Genomic DNA, 22,148 nt, shown 5'->3' on the forward strand with positions numbered 1-22,148 from the left:
AGATGGCAGGAGAGGAGGAATGAGTGAACAATATTGAGAATATCAGTCAGAGAAGCAGAAGCAAGACCAAGAGAGAAAGAGATGGGGGTCTGAGAGGCTGAGTGAAGATAGTGTTTCCACAAGGAGGGAGCTGAGAGGACAAGCAAGATGAAGGCTCAGAATTACTACTGGCTTCAGCAATGTGGAAGCCATTGGTGATAGTGACGAGCACTGTCTTGATGGAATGGTGGGGGTAAAAACGTGATAGGAATGGGCCTAAGAAAGGGTGAGAGGAGAGAAGTCGGAGGCAGCCAGTTTGGACACTCTTTGAAAGGAGTTTGCCCTGAAGGGGAGCATAGGATGGAATGGTAATGTTACTTTAAAAAAATTTTTTTAATTTAAATTCAATTAATTAACATATAGTGTATTAGTTTCAGAGGTAGAGTTCAGTGATTCATCAGTTGCATATAACACCTGGTGCTCATTACATCACGTGCCCTCCTTAATGCCCATCACCCAGTTACCCCATCTCTCTACCCCTCTCCCCTCCAGCAACCCTCAGTTTGTTTCCTAGAATTAAGAGTCTCTTATGGTTTGTCTCTGTTTTCATCTTCTTTTATTTTTCCTTCCCTCCCCCTATGATCATCTGTTTTGTTTCTTAAATTCCATATGATATAAGTGAAATTATATGATAATTGTCTTTGACTTATTTCGCTTAGCATAATACCCTCTGGTTCCATCCACGTTGTTGCAAATGGCAAGATTTCATTCTTTTTGATGGCTGAGTAATATTCTGTTGTGTATATATACACCACATCTTCTTTATCCATTCGTCTGTTGATGGACATCTGGGTTCTTTCCATAGTTTGGCTATTGTGCTTTTTAAACTCTCAGCTTCCTTGTCTGTGAAAAAGGACAAGGATAATACTGTGTCATAGAGCTGTTGGGAAAGAGTAAGTGAGATGCTCTTGGAATCCCAGTGCTTGGCACATAGTAGGGTGCCTGCATGTTTGCCAGTGCTGTTGCCTGGCTTCCATGCCTGAGGTGTGGGCAGGAGGACCTGAGCTAGTGTGTCTGCATCCAGGGTTGTTTCAGGTAATCTCTGATGCTCTGCCCTCCTGGGATTGGAAGTAAATCAAAAGTTTGGGTAAATTCCCAACATTTTCAGCAGCTGTGAAGTGGCACAGAAAGATCAGAAAGTCAGAAGCACCATAGTTCTGCTAAGTGGTTGGCTTATCTGCATGACTATGCAAATGAGGCGTGTTGCCGTGCTCACTCCTATATTCTGTTTTATTGCCTGCTTTGCAGAATGGCACATTTCAAGATGAAAGCCATTTGGACTTTGAGCTAGAGTCTCTGAAGTATTTTCTTTTCTGATTATAAAAACACGTACTAATTGTAGAAAAAACTGGAAAGTTGAAGGAAATGTACAAAAGAGAAATTTATCTAAGGCCTCACACCCAAATCCAACTGTGGTTAACATTTCAGGAGATTTTTTCCCAATATTTTCATGAACTCTTTTAAAACATAATTGAGATTGTTATACTGCTTATATGTGTAAAATGTATTTGAAATTGTATACTGTTACACAGCTTTGTTTCTCAGTTTTTCTCCTCAATATTGTATTTTAAGCATTAAATTCTCATGCATGTTTTTAATGGCTGTGTAATATGAAATCTTTGAGTTTGCCACCTAAACTTACATCAAAGTAAAGTGATGATAATAGTTAACCCTTATACAGCGTTGTTTGAAGTACTTGGCATAAATTAAGCCATTTAATCCTCATCACCACTTTCTGACAAAGGTACAGTCATTATTCCTAGTTTATAGTAAAGCCTTTAAGGCTGAGTTAAAGCCCTTCATTGAATGCGAGGACCAAAGGATGAAAGAACTGAGAATAAAACAACTAGTGTTGCCTGGGTTTGCCATGCAGCTACCTTCTTTTTGAAACGCTTGTAGTGTTGGGAGTAGAGGTGGGCGACATGCCTCCTACTTCAACTTTGCAGGGGCAAAATCCCAGCAATTTGGGTAACTCATGTAAAAATCAAAAGTCTCTCCCCATCCCTTCCCTTACAATCTCTTAGTAGTTGTGGTCTTCTATTTATTTGTTTCTCTGATTTTCATCCTGCATTCTCTTCTACCACTGCTTCTTAGTTGCAACTTCCATCAGAATTCCTGGGGACAGGAGTCTTCATGTTCAAGGATGGAAAGAATCAACTGTACCCTAGAGCAGTGATATCCCAACATTTGCTCTTGACATCCAGAAATACATTTCATGTCATGATCCAGAACACACACATATATATTAATCTGTGATAAAATATCTGAACAGAAGTTTCAAGAAACAATGCTACCCATGGTGTACTCTGATATTTTCCATTCCATTCGACTCTACTTCCCGCCACCCCACCCCACCCCACCGCACCCCACTCCACCCCACCCCACTCCATTCCATTCAAGAAATATCAGTTCCCACCCTAGATTGATATAAGGACTCACTAGTGGGTTAATGGGTTATGACGTGCAGCAAGAAATTGCTGCCCTGGTTGGTTCAGGACCAAGGACAGCAGCCCCTTACTCTCCCTTGCAATGGCATGTCGGTTTCTCATTCTGACGCCACCAGCTTGTGTTGACTTGGCCTGGACTTCCTGGACTTCCCATGGCCCACTTTGGATCTTAGTGGTCTCAGAGTCTCATACCACTTTCTAGTTTAGGTGCCTAGTCTTCCAAGATCAAAAGCTTTTTCAAGAGAAGGCCTAGGTCTTCTCCATGGTTTCTATCCCCCATAATGACTGACCCAGATTTCCAAGGAATTAGTGGAGCTGAACAAGTGAAGATAAGGATATTGCATCAAGGCTGCTCCCCTGGGGGGGGGGGGTGTGCAGCTGGCTGTAGACTCACTGGGAATGCTTCATAAACTGTTATCACATTGGACAGGGAAGGCCTCCCTTCACTGGAATCCTTTTCTTTTTTATATGACCAGGAAAAAAAGGCCAGTGCTTTCCTCCTCCTATTGATATTACTATATTGTGACCCTTTGAGAAGCAAGCTCCCTTTTAATAAAAGTTTTGACATTATATGCATCATCACATCACAGCCTTCTCAGGAAGATATATTTGATTGTGTTTTCTGCCCTGCAGCCTATGCTGCTCTTCAAATGACACAATATGATGCTTGTGCACTCCTTATCACTCATCTTACTCCTTGATATTATCAAGAAACAAGAGAAGAGGAAGATCTCTTTTTTCCTTTTAAAGGAATCTGAGATTCTGAGGATAGGGCCCACCTTGTCAAATGGAAGACCGATGCAGACTATCAATGGTCAGGTTTTGGATGCGTCTCCCATTTGTAGTTTTAATTAAGGCCTCATATGGACCTATGTTTGTGTCTTTGGGAATAGGGTATCTGCACGATTGATCGGTGTTATCTGCAGGTTGGAGCCTGGTCCTGTTCTGCTCTCCCAAAGGATTCCTGCTGAAGCAGCATAGCAGTGGTCCTTTTGAGTTGTGTGTCAGCTGGGAAGGCTGTGTTTATGCATATGTTAAGGTCTTCCGAGACCAAACTCAACTGCTCTTCAAAGCAGAGTAGAACAATTACGTCTAGAAAATTCATGAATTCTTCTCCTGTTTACTCTTCAATTCCAAAAGCTCAAAGCTGGGGTGCTTGCTTGCCGTGTGGGATTCATGATCACAGGTGTTAGCAAATGGAGGTGGTAAGAAGCTTAACTTCTTTTATGAAGGTGGGTTATGAAATCCAAACACTATTGAAATCCAAACACCTTTCATCTATTAATGGCCACCAGTGGCCTATAATCAAGTCACACTCTGTTAGCTACACAATTAACTTGTTTGTTTGAAGTGTGAATTAAGGATTTGAGGCATTTGCTAATTAATCTTACTTGCTCCCTACTTTAGTGAAATCCCTGTATTTTCCAAATTCAGGCAGTTCTGGAATTTAAGGACAGATATTTGTTGACTCAATTTTCTTCCTACATGAAATGAGCTTGTTTTGCTTTTGCACAGATGGAAAGAAGTAGGCTTTCAAGTCTTTCTTCCCCACTGGACTCTTCCTTAATTTCATTTTCAGTTCTGTAAGTTATGGCAAGTACTTCCTCCTTGCTGTAGTTCTAATGGCTCTCTAAGCTTGAGTGTTGTACCCCTCCTATGGGAGCAGAGGCAAACACTGGAGTCTCCCCCTTTGCCTGCCTTCTTTGATTCTCTCTTTGTTTGTGGCTCTCTTCTGGAACGAGTTGCCTTTGTAGATAATGGGATTCCATTATGGGGTGTTAGGGCTGCTCTGGAACTGTCGGCTGTGAGGGAAGATAGGAGGTTTTGATCAATGGTTTCTGCTTGTATCTTGGATGTGTTAATTTTAAGAGGGTTTGCTTCTGTTTTTATTAGTTTTATTGGATTTGGGGTGGGGGAGGGGTTAGGATGAGTGTTAGTGTTTGTTCTGCAAGGAAATTTAGTTGTTCAGAGTTAAGTGGCTTTGCTTTGCTTGGAGGTAGGAAGGGCCAAGAGCAAGCCGAAATGCCTACCTCTAATCTGTCCCTATTGGCACCAGAACCCCATCGTTGCTAACTTCAAATCCTTTTCTGACCTCCTTGAATGATTTAAGACCCATTTCCAAAGGGCTCTATTGGTTAATATTAGAGCAGAGGTAGATTTTAGCATTGTGGGTGGGGTTATCTATTGGTAGGAAGAGAACACACACACACACACACACACACACACACACACACCCTGATATAAATTCCTGATTTTCATAGCTAGGGATTTGGAATTTATCTTAAAGGGAGGTGGGTACACAAAGACCAGCAGATGCAGGATATTTTTACATGGCTTGTCCCTTGTCCCTAGTTCTTAATGGGAGTTGGCAGTGTGTGGCTGTCAGTGACACTTTCTGTGCAGATAGAATCCTGCCAAGGTTGAAAAAGAAGCCAAATTCTTGCAAAATTGCTTCTGTTTTATATTCAGGTTTATATCACTATTCTGGAAGGACTTATAACAACAATCTGTGCTCTTTTAGGCTCTTCTGATTCTTCAACTGAATCTATCAGATCAGCACGTCTACATCTTCATCCAAGGGTAGAAGTGAAGGGTGGGTGTTGTTAAAGCAGAATCGGTATTCAGTTGTCCCTGGACATTATCTCTTCCTCCCACTTTTTGATATTGGGGAAAGCCTGGGTCCCCATAGACTTCAGGATAACTTCTCTCTGAGGCAACAATGGTACCCTCAAAGTTTTAGCCCTGGCTATGTCCTTTATTCATCAGATTGCTGACCTCTCAAAGAATAAAACAAAAATCTAAAAATCTAAAAATCTAAAAATTAATGTCATGATTTTACTGCTGTCTATGATGGAATAACTGGGACCAGATTTGTCCTTTTGCCATAAACAATATAAAACTCGACAAAACATGTGGAGTAATGTTTTCAGATGTTATGCAATAATCAGAGTAGGACTTTGGTTTCCAAGAGGATATTATGAGTCCTACAACCACTTGGTATTTCTGCTCGGAGGCATTTCAAGTTTGGTTTCAGGGAGGTTACCCCAAGCTGAGTACAGTCATCTTGCTGAGTTGAAGAGACAGATAGCAGAATTTGGGGAAATCGGTATGGCCAGATATCAGAAGGCAGAATGTCAGAGAGTAGAAAGCCTTGTGGAGAAAGTGTTCCAGAAATCTGCATGGGTCCTCTGGAAATATCTGTTGGATATTGAACTGTTGAAATTTGCCAAGGTTGGGCTACAAGCATCTAGGACTGTAAGGTGAAAAATTTCCAGAACTCACATAGGACTGGGAGGCATTCAAATTCTGACCAGCCAGATTGGACAAATGGGACATGTAGTACAGAAGGAAAAAAAATAATAGTAGGGCTAAAATATTCCTAGAATAAGAGTACTGTAGACCCACCTTTACAAAGATTAAGCCTTAAGAAGATCAGGTTGATCTACAAGTAACTCAAATGCCTGCCAGGGCAAAGCCTAACATTCTTTATTTAAAGATAGAATAGCTGACAGTTTTCCAAATTTGATGAAAATTATAAACCTAGTGATCCAAGAAACTCAACATACCCCAAGCAAGATAAATACAAAGAAAACCACAGCAAGGCACACCATAATCAAATTGCTTCAAATCAATGATAAAGAGGAAATCTTAAAGTCAACCAGAGGCAGGGTTGGCAGGAGGTGGGGGGGAAGACACATTATAAGAGAACAAAGATAAGAATTTATGCAGATTTCACATTAGAAACCATGCAAGCCAGAAGACAGTGGAGTAAAATCGCTTATGTGCTGAAGAGAAAAAACCTGTCAGCCTAGAATTCCATATTCAGTGAAATTATCCTTAAAAAAAATGTAAGTGAAGTAAAGATGTTTTCCAATAGACACACACACACACACACACACACACACACACACACACATGGACACAGGCACATCAGAGAATTCGTGGCTTGGAGACCTGCACTATAAGAAATGTTAAAAGTTTGTGTGAAGGATGACACCAGATGAAAACTTGGAGCTATACAAAACAATGAGGAGTGCTAAAGATGGTAAATGTGTAGGTAAATTTAAGATATTTTCCTTCATTTTTTATTTCTTTAAAAGATAATCAATTGTTTAAATCACTACATTGCAGGTCTAGAACATACCTAGAAGTAAAGTATATGACAACAGACAATACCAGGAATGAAAGAAGGGGCAAAGTGGAAGTATGCTGTTTAAATCTTTGCAATACACATGAGTGGTCTAGTATTATTTGAAGGTATGTTCTGTTAAGTTAAAGATGCATAATGTAAATCTTAGAGCAACCACAAATGAAACAGAGGCAAACCTAGTAAGCCAATAGTGGAGGTAAATGGAATACTAAAAATAAAAAAGAATCAGTTAATCCAACAGAAGGCCAAGAAAAAAAAAAAAGAGGAAAGAGGAACAAAGAACAAATGGAACAATCAGAAAACAAATAGTATGTAAATTTAAACTAAACCACATTGATAATTACACTAAATACAGTCTAAACATTCCCAAAAGAAAGCAGAGAACTTGGAGTAGACACAGATTTCTTAAATTAATCAAGAAAAGAAAAAAACCGATAAATGGAACTTAACCTAAAATTAAAAACTTCTGCTATTTGGGGCTCCTGGGTGGCTGAGTTGGTTGAGCGTCAGACTCTTGATTTTGGCTCAGGTCATGATCTCAGGGTTGTGAGATCAAGCCCCATGTTGGGCTCCGTGCTGGGTGTGGAGCCTGCTTAAGATTCTCTCTCTCTATCTCCCTCTCCCTCTGCCCACCCCCTTGCACTCTCTCTCTCAAAACAAAAAACAGACAACAACAAAACTTCTGCTCTTTGAAATATGTCTTTAAGAAAATTAAAAAGTAGGCCAGAGATGGGAAGAAAACACTCATAAGGTATAAACGTTATGAAAGACTCATATCCAAAATACAAAATGAACTATTACAATTCATCAATAAAAAGACAGACAACCCTATTAAAAATTGGGCAAAAATTAAAACAGACTTTGTAAAAGAAAATATATAAATGGTCAATAAGCACATGGAAAAATGTTACATATCATTATTTATTAGGGAAAAGTAAACTGAAACTGCAATGAGATAATTATATACCCACTACAATGGCTGAAATAGAGAAGCTTGATAGTGCCAAGTGTTGACAAAGATGTGGAGCAACTTTAATTCATATGCATTCCTGATGGAAATAAAATAGTGAAACCACTTTGGAAAGCAGTTTGACAGTTTCATATAAAGTTAAGTACATACTTACCATATGACCAAGTGATTCCATGCCCTAGGTTTTTACCAAAGAGAAATGAAGACACACTCTCACACAAAGACTTGTGAATGAATGTTAATTCCTTATGAATTTTTATTCGTTAACAGCTCACAACTGGACAACACAAATGTCTGTCAACATTTGAATGAATAGGCAAATTGTGACAAATCTTTACAATGGAATAACACTTTGCAATAAAGGGGAATGGGATTACTACACAAAGACATAGATCAATCTCAGAAACATTATCTCAAATGAAAGAAGCCAGACACAAAAAGAATACATACTGTATGGTTTCATTTATATAAAATTCTAGAGCGGACAAAACTAATCTGCAAGGACAGAAAGGAGGTCAATGGCTGCTTGAGGCTGGAGGTATGATGGAGATTGACTGAAAAGGGGTATGAAGGAACTTTTCATGGTGCTGGAAACATTTTGTATCTTAAATGTGGTGATAGATACATAATATATTTGTTAACATTCATTGAACTGTATATTTAAAAGAATTGAAACAGTCTGATCATGAAATAGGCGGAGGACCTGAATAGACTTTTTCAAAGAAAACATAATACCCATGGCCAACAGTCAAATGAAAAGATGCTCAACATCACTCGGCATCAGGGAAATACAAATCAAATCTGCAACGAGATGTTACCTTACACTGGTCAGAATGGCTAGTATCAAAAAGAAAAGAAATAACAAATGTTGGCAAAGATGTGGAGAGAAGAGAACCCTCCTGCACTGTTGGTGAGAATGAATATTGGTGCAGCCAGTGTGGAGAGTGGTATGGAGTTTCCTTAAAAAGTTAAAAATAGGAGTACCCTACGATCCAGCAATTCCACTTCTGGGTATTTACCTGAGGAAAATGAAAAGACTGCTTAGAAAAGATTTATGCACCCCTATGTTTATCACAGCACTATTTATAATAGTCCAGATATGGAAACAACCTAAGTGTCCATCAATAGATGAATGAAGAAGTGGTATATATACACAATGGAATATTACTCAGCCTAAAAAAGAATGAAATCTTACCATTTACAACAACATGGATAGGCCTAGAGGTTACTATACTAAGTGAAATAAGTCAGACAGAGACAAATACTATATGATTACACTTATATATGGAATCTAAAAAACAAAACCAATGAACAAACAAACAAAAATCAGAAACATACTCAACAGAGAACATACTGACAGTTGCCAGAGGGGAGAGGTGTGGATGGGATGGACAAAATAGGTGAAGGGGATGAAGAGGTACAGACTTCCAGTTATGAAATAAATAAGTCACAGGGATGAAATGCACAGTATAGAGAATATAGTCAATAATACTGTAATAACTTTACAGATGACAGGTGGTAACTATACTTACCATGGGTGAACATTGCATAATGTATATAAATGTTGAATTTCTATATTGTACACCTGAAACTAATATAACATTGTATTCAATGAAAAAAATAAAGTACATTGGGGCACTTGGGTGACTCAGTAGGTTAAGCATCCGACTCATGATTTTGGCTCAGTTCGTGATCTCAGGGTCGTGAGATTGAGCCCTGTGCTGGGGCTCTGTGCTTAGCACAGGGTGGGCTTGAAATTGCCTCTTCCCCTCCCCCACCACTTGTGTGCACATGTGCGCTCTCTCTCAAATAAATAAATAAAATTAAAAAAAAATAAAGTACATTGACATAGAAAAACATCAGAAGGAATTTCCACCAAAATGAATGAATGAATAAATAAATGAGTTATATTTTATTGTATGTAAATTATACCTCAACATAACTGATTAAAAACTTCAGCCCAGCGATCTACTGTGTGCCTAGAATCTGCATATATTACCCCATGTACTACAGTGTGTTATCCCGTAGCTCAGGTGAGGAAATGTCAAGTCATTTGATCCAAATCACGAAGGCAGAGGGAGTTGGAGTGACATTTTTCTACTCTACAAGAAATGCTTTTTTATCTCCCCCCAAAGGCAGATTAGATCTCACAAATTAAGGGTACACGTCATTCCAATGCCTTTCAAACTACCTAGTGTGTGACTGGCATCTGGGAAAGTTAATACAGAGTCCTCACTGTGGTAATTCGGACACTTTCCCCAAAACATGCTGCTTCTGCTTTAGGTGTCTTTTCATTACCCTCTGCTTTTTAGCATCTTTTCTAGGATGACACAGCAGTGAGGATATCAGTATCCTCAGGACTGTGGCTGATTCTTATCAGTCAGGGTCCATTCAGGACACAGAAACCATACTGATTATTTGAACAGAGAAAATTTAGTATAAAGAATTGTCAAATAGTAAAGGGTGGTTGACTACCAATAGGGATAAAGAGAATTCTGAGGGTTCTAGAAGTACCAGCCACCACTGGAAGAGCAGCTACTACCTGTAGGTTGAAGAAGAGTAGACCATAAATAATCTAAGGACTAGAAGAGTTCCTTCCACCCCTTGGGCTGAAATTCAGACCTCTTCAGAGCACCTGGCCAACTCAGGAACATGCTGGCTGCCAAAGGGTATGGGCTGCAGTTGGTCTGCCGAGGTGACTTGTTGTTGCTTGAGGGCATTGGGAAGACCAGAGCTGCAGCCTACCAGGGAGGGAGTGTGCTGTGGGGTGGTGCTGGAGCTCATGTGCATGGCCACTGGGTCCCGCTCTGAACAATAGTGATGAAGATAATAATAGTGATAGAGGACGGAAACCAGAAAGGAGACGTCTTCTTGCCACTATCATCTTGCAGGGTGACTTCATTGCTCTCTGTTGATGAAGCTTAGGATTTTGCTAGGATGGCCCAGGAGAAATGTCTACAGGGCCTATCATCAGTGTCATAAAGTAGGACAAATAAGGGTGAAATTGGAGCTAAAAAATAATCATTGACTACTGGCACAATATTGAAATGGAAGGTGGGGCAATCTTAGGTCCAGATTAATCGGCAACTATTGTTTTAAGGGCAGTGATTACTCTGGCTAACACATCTCTCTTCTTCTTCTTGTTTTTTTTTTTTTTTTTTTTAAGATTTATTTATTTATTTGAGAGAGAGAGAGAGAAGGAGAGCATGAGCAGGAGGGGAGAGGGAGAGCAAGAGAGAATCTCAAGCAAACTCTGCACTGAGTGTGGAGCCTGATGTGGGGCTCAAACCCACAACCTTAAGATCATGATCTGAGCTGTAACTAAGAGTCAGATGCTCAACTGACTGAGCCACCCAGGTGCCCCTAACATATCTTCTTCTAAAATCTTTTGCTCAAAATGTATTTTCTTTCTGGATAACCTATATGGTTTATGTCTTATAATCCACTTTGTTTTCAATGCCAGAAACATCAGAGTGGGAGCCCCAAAGTCATGTGCCTACAGTGTCCAAGTAGGTGTGAGTGAAGCAAGCCAGCCAGGTGGGGAAGGTGGCCATCTGAGAGCTCATGCCCATCCAAAGGGGCAGCTGCTTCTCAGCTCCATCCAGCGGATGCTCTGCAGGAACTTGGGTCCAAAGTTGCCAGATCTTAGTTTTCAAGAAAAGCTGGAAATGCCCATCTCCCAATCCTGAAATGTTGGCAAATACACCAAAGGGGAGCAAACATGGTGTGCACCAAACCAGCACATCTCTGGGTACATTCAGCACCCTGAGCTTCCTTTGCTTTGGAGAGGCCCTCACTGCCTTGTTTGCTCCAGCCAATTGACTTTCAAGCCTATTTACTTCACTTTTGAAAAAAATTCAACTCGGTTCCACTTTCCCACTCACACACTGTAGTTCAGGATCCCACCCTGTCCTTTCTGGGCTGTGGTCCCTCTCCCCCGTCACACCATCAGAGTGCTATTTCTAAAGCACAGCTTTTCTTGTATCTCCCCTCCACATGAGAGCTCTCAATGACTCCCCTGGCTCTTGCGGATAAAACTCCATTCACTGGTCAGTTTAATTCCTCTCCAGTCTGGTGCCTCCCTACCCTCCCAGCTTTGGGTTCTGTCATTCCCCGTTCCCTGCAGACTCTGCCTACTTCCCACTGCTCAAAATTCCCCAAACATATTTGCTACTCTCACCTTCCTGCTTTTGCACTTGGAGTTTCCTTTCCCTCATGCCTTTACCATTTGTCAGCCTGGCAACCTCCTACTCATTCTTCAAGACCCAGTTTAAATGTTAGCTCCTTGGTGAGACTTTCACTTCTCTGCTTAGCACGGACACATGATCTGGGCTGCTAGTGTGGCATCATCATCTGTTGTGTAGTTGACACAAGAGCCCTGGATCCTGCAGCCCCGTCTGTCTTCCCAGCTGTATTTCCCAGGACCGTTACTCACATGTCTGCATCATTAGGGCCTTGCAAATTGCCTGGTGTATAGTAGGTGCTCAATAATTCATCAGATGATTGAACCAATGAGTGGATAATGAAATGAATGAAAGACTGGGTGGATTGCTTCTTCACCGAATCTCTCTCTCAACGTTTTTGTGATGGTTCATTGTTTCTGCTCGGATTGGCACTTTGATGGTCATGACAATGCTTTACCACATCTGAAAAAGATAGCCAACTGGGCCAGACTTTATTGCAGAAGTTTGGGCTGTTAGGAATTTATCCTGAATTGCTACTTACCATTTTGTAGGAAGTCCTCCAGATACCCTTGGATCCCTGAGATCTTAATCACCACCATTCTCATAAATTGTCAGCATAGAGCTATGCTACCACTCATATAAATAAAAAAATAGAAACCATTATTCTCGATTCTAGTTGTTGACAATAAGAGCTGGTCATTTTGAAAGCATGATTTGGGGTGCTGTTTTTAATCTGTGGGTGGGGACCCAGAACATCCTGTAGAGGGTGTTGGCTTGGCCAGCTGGGTGCTTGGGAAGTACATCAGTGGATGGGGACAGGAATATACAGAGAAGGGACATTGCACTATTGGCCCCAGGGGGGATATTTATCATGGAGGAGGAGACACTAGCTTTATGCATGGGGTGCCCTGCAGGTGAGAGATGCCCCTGGGAGAGGGTTATGGAATGGTTATTTATTTAAATTAAGGCCAATTATTTTTTGTAAAGTGCAGTGAGCGGTGGGTTCTGGGAAAATGTGCTTCCACTATAAACATGTTGGTTAAAAGTCATTAATATGACATTCACACATCCCTAATAAAGTACATAACACAGAGATCTGGCACCATTGAAATACCCAGAGGACATTAAGTATGAGTCTTAAAACCAAGAGTATTGGAAACAAGATATTTTTACTTCTCGTTTGGGAGTAATATAATTGCATTTTGTGGCTCCAGCAGATGCTGGGGCCAGCTGCTAGGAGAGTCCTGGCTTCCCCTCCCCCCGCCCCCCCGCTTTGGTCCTTTACAGATAAAACCCTTGTGCAGAACTCTCATAAAAAACAAACTTTAAAAATTATCCCTTGGTTGAAGATTCATTTTTTTGGTGTGCAAAATATCTGAGATTGTATAGACCCCAGATATTTTTATTACTTGGACTCAGGAGTATAAAAACAAAACATACCTCTATATAGTTTTTTGTTTTTGTCTATTTAATTTGTCCCAATAAGCAATAAAGACCCCTTGAGACTGACCCTACTCTCTCCCTGACATTGGACCCATGCCTTGAAGCCAGATCGGAGATGGACTGTTCTAGGGAAACCTGGGAGGGACTCCTGCCCTTTTTCTGAGGGCTGCTCCAGGTGAAATTGTTGAAGGTGAAGCCAGTTTCTTGGGGCTGGATGATTCGATGGGGTGTCTGCAGTGGGAGGCTCCTTCTGGGGAGGGAATGGAAGTGACAGTGAGCTCAGGCTGAGGGATGGGGGTGAATTCAGCCCCTCCGAGAATCCCGCATCCTCTCCCAAACAGATGCAGCTTCCCCACACACCAGAGGCAGGACGCGGCTCCTCACCGCGGAGGTGGACCAGTGTGGCAGGAGCCCCGCTTCAGGGGAAGTATTTGCTGTGTTTGCTGTGGCCACATCTGCATTCCCCCCTGCCCCCGGGCTCCCCGTCAGTCCTCTGGATGCAGAGGGCTTGGCTTTAGAAGGCATCTTGTTTTTTGCAGATTCCTCTGATGTCTGTGTCTAGGGCTGCCTGTCCGGTGTGGCAGGTGGACGTGGCTGTTGAGCACTTGCAATATGGTTGTTCCAAACTGAGCTGGGCTGTGGTCTAAAATACACACTGAGGTTTGAGAACTTAGTACGAAAAAGAATGCAAAATAGCTCGCGGCTGCTTTCTGTAAATTAACAAAATGATAATCATTTGAATCTACTGGGTTAAAATATAAAATATATGGACAAAATGTATGATTAAAACCAATCTTTTCTGTTTGTTTTTACTTTTTTGAAAGCATAGCTTCTAGAAATTTGAAAATCACACGTGTGGCTCACTCGCATCTGTGGCTAACGTTCTGTTCCTACCCGACAGGGCTGCTCTGGGGGCTGGCTGGCTGCTGCCTTTCGGATGTGCGGTGCTGAGCAGACCGTGACACCTCTGCACACAGGGCACGGAGCCTTGATGGCAACCACGCCCTTGTCTGTTCACCTCCATGACCCCCAACCTGCAGCAGGACTCGGCTCAGACATGGGCTCTTTCTGTTGGTGTCCTTTAAAGATTTTATTTATTTGACAGAGAGACACAGCGAGAGAGGGAACACAAGCAGGGGGAGTGGGAGAGGGAGAAGCAGGCTTCCTGCAGAGCAGGGAGCCCGATGTGGGGCTCGATCTCAGGAACCTGGGATCATGAAGGCAGACGCTTAACGACTGAGCCACCCAGGCGCCCCTGTTGGTGTCCTTTAGAAGAGAACTGGGCATTCTTTCATTCCTCCTTGCTAGGTCCCCTGTCATCTCCAGATGCAGAATTGTCGGGGGCTCTACAGTGTCGAGACTCAGAGACTCAGACCCTTCCCAGATGCTGCAAAACTAGGCGGGGAGAACCAGCAGGCACAGAAATGCTAGCAGCAGAGGGTACTGTGTGCTGGGAGGCCAGGAGTGGTGCAACCATTACTGAGAAGGTTGCGGAAGCTGGAGTTCCCTGGAGTGAGGCAGCAGGGAAGACTCCCTGGAGGAGGTGGGCTATGAACAGGGCCAGGCAGGTGACACAGGCAGAACCAGCGCATAGGGGCTGAGGTGGGAAGGGGCAAAATGAGCCACTCTCAGGGCAGCCACTGTGGATGACCACAGCTTGCTTGCCACCAAAAGGGGCTTTGTAGTCCTCCATCAGACCCCATCAGCTGGGGCGTGGGGGGCGGGCAGACAGGCCCAGCCTTACCTGGCAATTAGGTGGTGATGCCTTTGGATGGTGGAGATTCATGACGACACAGGGTGTAACAAGGCAGGTGCCAAGCGTGGAGCCGTGCTGCCCCTTGGTCCCGCCCCCCTCTGCCCTCCTGGATGGGGCTGGGTCAGTGCTTTGGGGAGGGGCCCACCCAACTCTCTGGTCTGCAGGGACCGAACCTGGTGCCAAGCAGATACAGAGGCCTGTGGGACTCTACTACGTTTCGTTCCCAGAGTCCTGCCACACACAGACATGATACCTTGGCGGCAGTTTTTCTATTTGAACGTCCAAAGGACAAAGTGAACATTTAAAATCTGCAAGCTGGACAGTCTTTGCTTTGGAGCCTGCAGCGAATTCCTTCATCTTGACAGTCGGGTCATTCTTCTCAGCATTGCTGCAGTATTTAGGGTCCAAGAAGAAAGAGATACCAAGAGAGCCAGGGAGCTGGAGGAGGCCTGTGGGCATGGGGTGTAGCTCTTTGGGTTCAAGTCCAACTTTATAGGCAGGGGGGCTGGCATTTTCTGCACCCCAGTGTCACACCTAGCTGGATGTCTACCCTCTCTTCTTGTTCTTTTTTATTACTAGTGGCACTTAGTACATTCACAATTCGGGGTAACTTTTACCATGATTTAGTTCCAGTTTTATCCCCCCAAAAGGAAACCACATACCCATCAGCAGTCACTCCCCATCGCCCCCCCCCGCCCCCCCCAGCCCCTGGAAACCACCAATCTACCTTCCATCTCTATGGATTTGCCTGTTCTGGACATTTCCTATCAATGGAATCCTACAATATGTGGCCTTGTTTTCTGGCTTCTTTCACTCGGCATGTTTTCAAGGTTCATCCATGTATCAGAACTTTATTCCTTTTTATGGCTGAACCCCCTTCTGCTGTGTGGATATAGTACATTTCCTATATCCATCTATATTGTGATGGACATTGGGGTGCTTCCACCTTTTGGCGATTGTGAATAATGCTGCTGCGAACATTCGCATACATGATTTTGTTTGAGTTGCCGTTTTCACTTCTTTGGGGCAAGCTCTCTTCTTGTTTGAGCATCCCATGAATTTCCTGGGCCAGACTTGAGTTTGAGAGCCAACAAGGTCATGCATGCACTGTGAGTCAGGAGCCCTGCTTCCCAGCGTGGGTCAGCCAGAAATGCTGACCTTGGGTAAGTCCCTTCTCTTCTCTGTGCCTTAGTTTCCTGCTCTGTAAAAATGAGATAGACCAGATCTCTTTCCATTTGCCTTCCTCAGAGCCCTGGGTTGGTGGAGCTTTGGGGAAAGAGGGAAAGGCCAGACAGTTGGGCTGAAGATCTTTTTTTTTCTTTCTTTTTTTTAAACCTCTTCCCTTCTTCAGCTTGACTAACTCTCTTTTTGTTTGTTGTTTTTCTCCACATTGTAAGATATTTTAAGTAAATGGTTTCTGAATATAAGGGATTTTCTCTGTTCCTGAAGTGTAGATGGTCCCATGAATCATAGAAGGGCTTCTGGGTGAAAATGAACTTGATCCTGCTAGAAGGAGAGAATCCCAGTGATGGATGCTCAGCCTGGCTTCCCTTGGTCCCCTGAAAGGTGGTGGGGCAGTGAAGTGCCTCCGGGTCAGTGGGGAGACCTGTGCTGGAGAAAACATGACTCTCCACATGCTGGTTTCCTTTTCTCCTTCTGATCACATCATAAATTCAGAACAGTAGTGGAGAGTGTAGACTCTGGAACCATTCCACATTGATTTGGGTTCTAGTTGCACAGAGACTAGCCATGTGACCTTGGGCAAGCTACCTAACTGCGCTGTGTCTCAGTTTTCCCATCCATAAAATGGGCATGGTTCCTGCTTCATAGTTTGCTGTAAAGATTAAGTGAGATTATCCCTCATAAAGTCCTAGATCAGTACTTGGCCTTAGACATCACTCTGCTAATGTTAGCCATTGTGATGATAGTAATGATGACTCAGATGATGAGGTCTCTGTTCCCCTAAAAGCCATCCCCTTTCCTGGCCCAGCTGACTCTCCTTACGCTGAATTTTGATGGTCCTTACTTTGCTCTGCACTATTTAGCATCTATTTTTCTGTTTGGTTCTTTGGCATGTGCATATCCATTTTCCCAATATATTCCTTAGCTTTGGGAAGTGGGCGGTCTGGCCCATGGTCTGCCCATCTGATGATGAGGTGGACCAAGACCTGCATCAGGGAAATGGGCTATGTGGACTGGGTAGCATGGGCCTGGGAGTGGACAAGTGACTCAGACATGCCTAGTCCATCTGGAAGCCAGGCAAGCAACTTGAGCACCACAGAGGCAAATACCTGGGTCTGGACATTCAGTTTCCTTTGCTCAGTAAGCCTGCTCTTAAGTGGGGATGAGTGCTTCACCAAGGGGCATTGTGTGGGAGGTATTGTTACCTTGGGGGGAAGGAAGCAGTGGCCAGTGCTCAAAGGTTAGGCTCAGAAATCAGTGTGACTTCCTGTGGCTTTGCTTGCTCATACAACAGCTCAGTAGACCTGGGATGACCCACTGGGTGTGTCTACAGACTTGACTGGGCAGGTGACCCTGTAATGGTGCTTATGCTGCTCTATCATGTTGTCTCTATCACCTACTTGACCACACCTACTTTAAGAGCGGGCTTCAAAGTGGTCTCGTTTACTAACTGGCACACAGTAGGTGCTCAATAAATATTTGTAGAGTAAATATTGAAGGCAATAAGTGGTCCAGGGGGTTTGTTTCTTTGAAGGACAGTAACAGTAGGGGGCCCTGCTGGGTTGGGGTGAGTAGTGGCTGAGGGATGTTCATGAAGGTCTTCTTTGGGTGTCTGGGTCTTCGGAACACTGTGATAAGTCTGGAGGTGGCTGGGAGGTACTGTGCCCCCATCCTTCTGGGCCAGCAGGGGTCACTTAGCTCTTGGCATGATCCTGAGTAAGGATGTGGATCCGAGGGGTTCCGGTAGGCACAGACTATTTTTCTGGATGGCAGGTTTTCTGAAATTCAGGTAGACGGGTTGACACACATAAGTGGCTCAATTTATCCACTCCCCGACTCCAGCCACAGCCTGCTCTCCATGTTTTGTGAAGCCAAATGGGCCTCAATAGATACATGGAAGGATCAACTCCAACTAACTCCGAACAGTCCCTGTGATGTTACCATTCGCTGTGGGCATGGGGGACAGGGATGGAGAGGGATGGAAGGTGGGGATGGACGGAGGTAAGTCCAGCAGCACTGGCAGCTTCTGAGCTGCACCATTTTGGTACCTGCTACCTCATCAGGAGCCTCCAGATGGCAGCTCCCATCATGTGGACCTCATAATGAGCATAGCGCTAGCTGTGGCCAGGTGGGGGGGCATTGCTGTGTGCCGGTCGGAGTATTAAGACTTGTTGCTCCTTTTAAGAGCCCCATGAGGTGGTCCTATCTCAGTTTCATAGAAAACGGAGGTTTCTACAGGGTGAGCAATGTGCTCAAGATCAGACAGCTAATGAGTGGCAGAGCCAGCACCCCAAGCCAGGTCTGTTTGGTTCTGAAGCTTGTGCTCTTAACCGTGATGCTACATCACCTTGCTACAGTGGTGTGGAGTTCAGTAAATACTGGTAAGGGTTTCCTTTAGGAACTGCTGCATTCACGGCTTTTAAGCTATGACTTCACCTAATAATAAACCTATACAAACACACAACAGCCTCAGAACACATGCACACGGACACACGGACTTACTCCTACCTGTGCATTTATTTCTCTCACGCCCACTCTTCCTCCGCCCCTCCCTTCTACCCACCCCTCCATCCATCTGCCTAACAGACGCCTGTCAGGACACTGTTAGGTCCTGGGGATACATCAGTGATGACATATTCCTCGCCCTTGAGGAGCTTATGATCCAGTGGGGGATGCTATCCAAGTAAACAAGCAATTAGAACGCCGCAAAGTGATAAATCATAGGGAATGGATGGTGTGGTGCCATAGGAGCACACAGGATGGGCAGCCGACCCCGCCATGGATAGTTAGGAGGGCCAGCCGAAGCAGGGGGTGTCTGGCTACGGTGAGGCCTCAGGGAAGGCGTTTTCTAAGGAGAAGAAATAGAGTATGGACCAGAAAAGGCTCAGGGATGAGAGAGAACAGGGTGCTGGTCGATCCTCTTCTTTAGCTGCACTCAGTGACAGGAACCTGTGTAATTTGGGCCCCAGGTTTCTGCTTGCCAGGTTCTTGGTGGAAGATGCGGGCTTCCAGAATGAGGCAGTGCGGGCTCTGGGTTACTGGTCACTGGCCGCCTGGTGGTGGTGGCTGATGTCCATGATGATAAGAGACCCTGATCTCTACCTGAGCCTGTGGCCTTCAGACTGCATGGTGTGGGTGGCGTTTTCTACTTTAACCTGCTCTGCTAACTTGGTTTTGGTGAGAGTCTCCTCTTTTTCTTTAAGGGCGGGTTTAGCGTCTCTGGTCACAGGTGTCAGCTCCGTTATGTCCAGGCCCAGAGGAGGCTCAGTGCAGAGGAAGGCTTTGAGCCTCTGGGCAGATAGGCTGCTGTTCACCACGAGCCCTCTGGGAACCTCAGCTGCAGAGAAAGTTGAGAAGGGGGCCCCCTCTCTGCATGTTTTGATAGTCAAGGGCAGCAGCTCCGTCTTGTATCATCACCAAGATCAAGGGAAATGTGTACTAGTCCATCCTTAATTTAACTCCCAATCCCTGCCAATTTCATGTTAGCAGATCCGTTTGGAGCTGGGAGTAATGGGCCATATCATGCCCCAGAGCTGGAGCAATGACTTATGTTGATGTCACCCACTGGCTTTTTATGGAAATTATTAATAAATCAGTAATTCTATCTGCAGTGATGTTGTTGTGTTTATAAATATTTAATTTACCTTCAGGTGCCCACATTTTCTCCATCTTTGCCTTAAACTCTGCTGACATTGCTCTTCTTTCTGAAGCGCCGCTCAATAGATTAAGTTATCAGTAGAAGGAAAGGTTAACCTCTCTCTCTCTCTTGCTCTGGAATATGGCTTTATCTTTTCTTTTTAATCTTTGTGCGACTTGGCTCAGGGGGGTGGCAATCAGGCTGAGGGAATGTGACATCTCTTGTGACAATGATGTAAGATGAGTCCGGCTTCAGGAGAAGACGGACGGAACTTCCCAATGGTGACCTTGCATGAGTGCAGACCTGTTGTTGGCATGTATTCGTCCCTCCTTCAAATTAATGACATTTAGTATCTGAAATGGTGTCTGATGTTTTCCTCCCACAGAGAAATAGCTTTGTCCTTGCCACCGACTCATCTTTTGAAATCCAGTGCTTTGATTATTATTGTATGGCAGGCTGAATGGAAAGGGCTTAACAAAATCAAATAGAAGCACCCTCCAAGTCAAGCATTTTCCAGCAGAGATGGGGGTCCAGACTTGCCAGGGAGGCAGCAGCGGGGAAGCAACAAGGACTTTCTTGCCTCTCAGGAGCCGACGTGAGCTAATTGTTGTTACTATTTTTTTATTCTTCTGTTTCAGGAAATTGCAGCTTATTTAATAACATTTGAGAAACACGAAGAATGGCTAACCACATCCCCTAAGACAAGGTAATGTCCCAGATCTTGCAGCTTTTCAACTATGTACGGTAAATGGATTGATTTTCATTGATTACCTGGTTTGGCCAATCAATTCATGGGCAAGTTGAACATACCATGTTGTGTTTGATAGCATGTGACACTGGGGTCTCATTAGTTGACCTAAGACTGTGGCCGTGACCACAATCAGCTTAAAAACAGTGTAGCTGCCGTCACGTGAATTGGGACTTTTAACGGGATGGCTTAAGGCTGGGTCCCCCAGCTGGCTGCTTTGAAAGCCTTGGCAGGTGGGAACATCAGGGGAGGTTTATTTTGGGAAAGTGCCCACCAGCCACCAGTGTTCTCTAGAAACTCACTCTTTAAACAGGAAACTACCTTAACTGTCCATGTTCACCTCAACGTGCTTTACGAACTGAAAGTTGAGTCATTCTTGGTGGTGCTGAGAAGATCTCCCAAATCAGAAGCAGGGGCTAGGATTGCAGTTTATTATTATGCAGTGAATGAGCTTGAACCTACCACCTGCCTCAGACCCGGCCCTTCCCTCACCACTCGGGGCCGGGGAATCAGTGAAGATGTGGCCGCCTGGTGTTCTACCACACAGATACTGCTGTGTGAACGACGGTGAAGTTGGGGCTTAGGGTGTATTAAAAAGGCAGCCTCCTCTTTCCTCCCCTGCCCTCCGGTTTTATTTTTGGTATGTTGCAATTTAGAGCTTCGGAGATCCGTGGCCAGCAGTCGCCACCACCTTTCCATTAGCGGTGCCAGGGCACACACTCGTCGGTGTGATGTGCGTCGGCTGGAGTGTGGCTCTCCCGGTGACCGGGCAGTGGGTGTGACTTCAGAGGCAGGAGGTCGGTCTGTCTCCCTTGGGGTGGAAGCACCAAATTCTCCAAGGGAAGGGGCAGGGGTGTGTCCTCTGCCCCCTTGGCCAGTTCCTTGACCTCTACTCTTTCTGAGCCATGGAGGAAAGAGAGTCTTACCCTCTAGAATGTTTACTCATTCTGGATGGTACTTTGGACTATTACTTTATTAGGCTTCAGTTTTTACTGGTTAGCATCATTTCGACAAGGATAAAAATGTCCATTTTGGAGGAGGTCGGAGGATATTGAGGAGAAAGTTTAGTTCTGAGATTCACATCTCCACAGGTCAGGCTAGAGGTTGGCACTGATTTTTTTTTTTACCTTTCGGCTTGAATCCCTCTGCAGAATGTTCTCAGCTCCTCAGCCTTCTGGGGCCGTGATTTCCTTTGCTATAAAATCAAGTGGTTTGCATTAGTCAGCTTCTGCTGCGATCATGCTTTCTAAGAAATAATCTCCAAACTTAGTGACTTGGAACAGCAGACGTTTTTCCCCCCTGCTCACGGGTCAGTGGGTTCACTGTGGCTTTGGTTGGGTTTAGGACTGCTCCATGTGTCCTTTTGTTCTAGGACCCAGGCTGAGGAAGCACCCACGGTGTGGGACGTATAGTCATGGAGCATGGCAGGAGCTTCAAAGCCTAAAGCAATCCGTGTAGGCATGATGAGGATCCCTGCTGGATGTGGCATCCTATGTCGCACCTGCTCACAAATCCATTAGCCAAAGCCGTTCCTGTGGCCAAGCCCAGTAAGAACGGGGCCAGGAATGACATTCTTTTTTTTTTTTTTTTTT

At 44.2% G+C, this 22,148-nt stretch overlaps 1 protein-coding gene across 12 annotated transcripts in view; it reads left to right on the top strand.

The window, feature by feature from the left end:
* Positions 1–22,148, top strand: part of CAMTA1 (calmodulin binding transcription activator 1) — an 834,392-nt gene that overhangs the window by 259,784 nt on the left and 552,460 nt on the right. For all 12 annotated transcript variants that reach the window (XM_081817397.1, XM_081817396.1, XM_081817399.1 and 9 more), the window contains one exon: positions 20,447–20,514. In XM_081817397.1, the coding sequence (XP_081673523.1) occupies positions 20,447–20,514 (68 nt within the window). The remainder of the gene's footprint in view (positions 1–20,446; positions 20,515–22,148) is intronic.

The sequence above is a fragment of the Leptonychotes weddellii genome, chromosome 4 (assembly GCF_054177405.1).
Source record: "Leptonychotes weddellii isolate Sample4059 chromosome 4, ASM5417740v2, whole genome shotgun sequence".
Classification (NCBI taxonomy): Eukaryota; Metazoa; Chordata; class Mammalia; order Carnivora; family Phocidae; genus Leptonychotes; species Leptonychotes weddellii.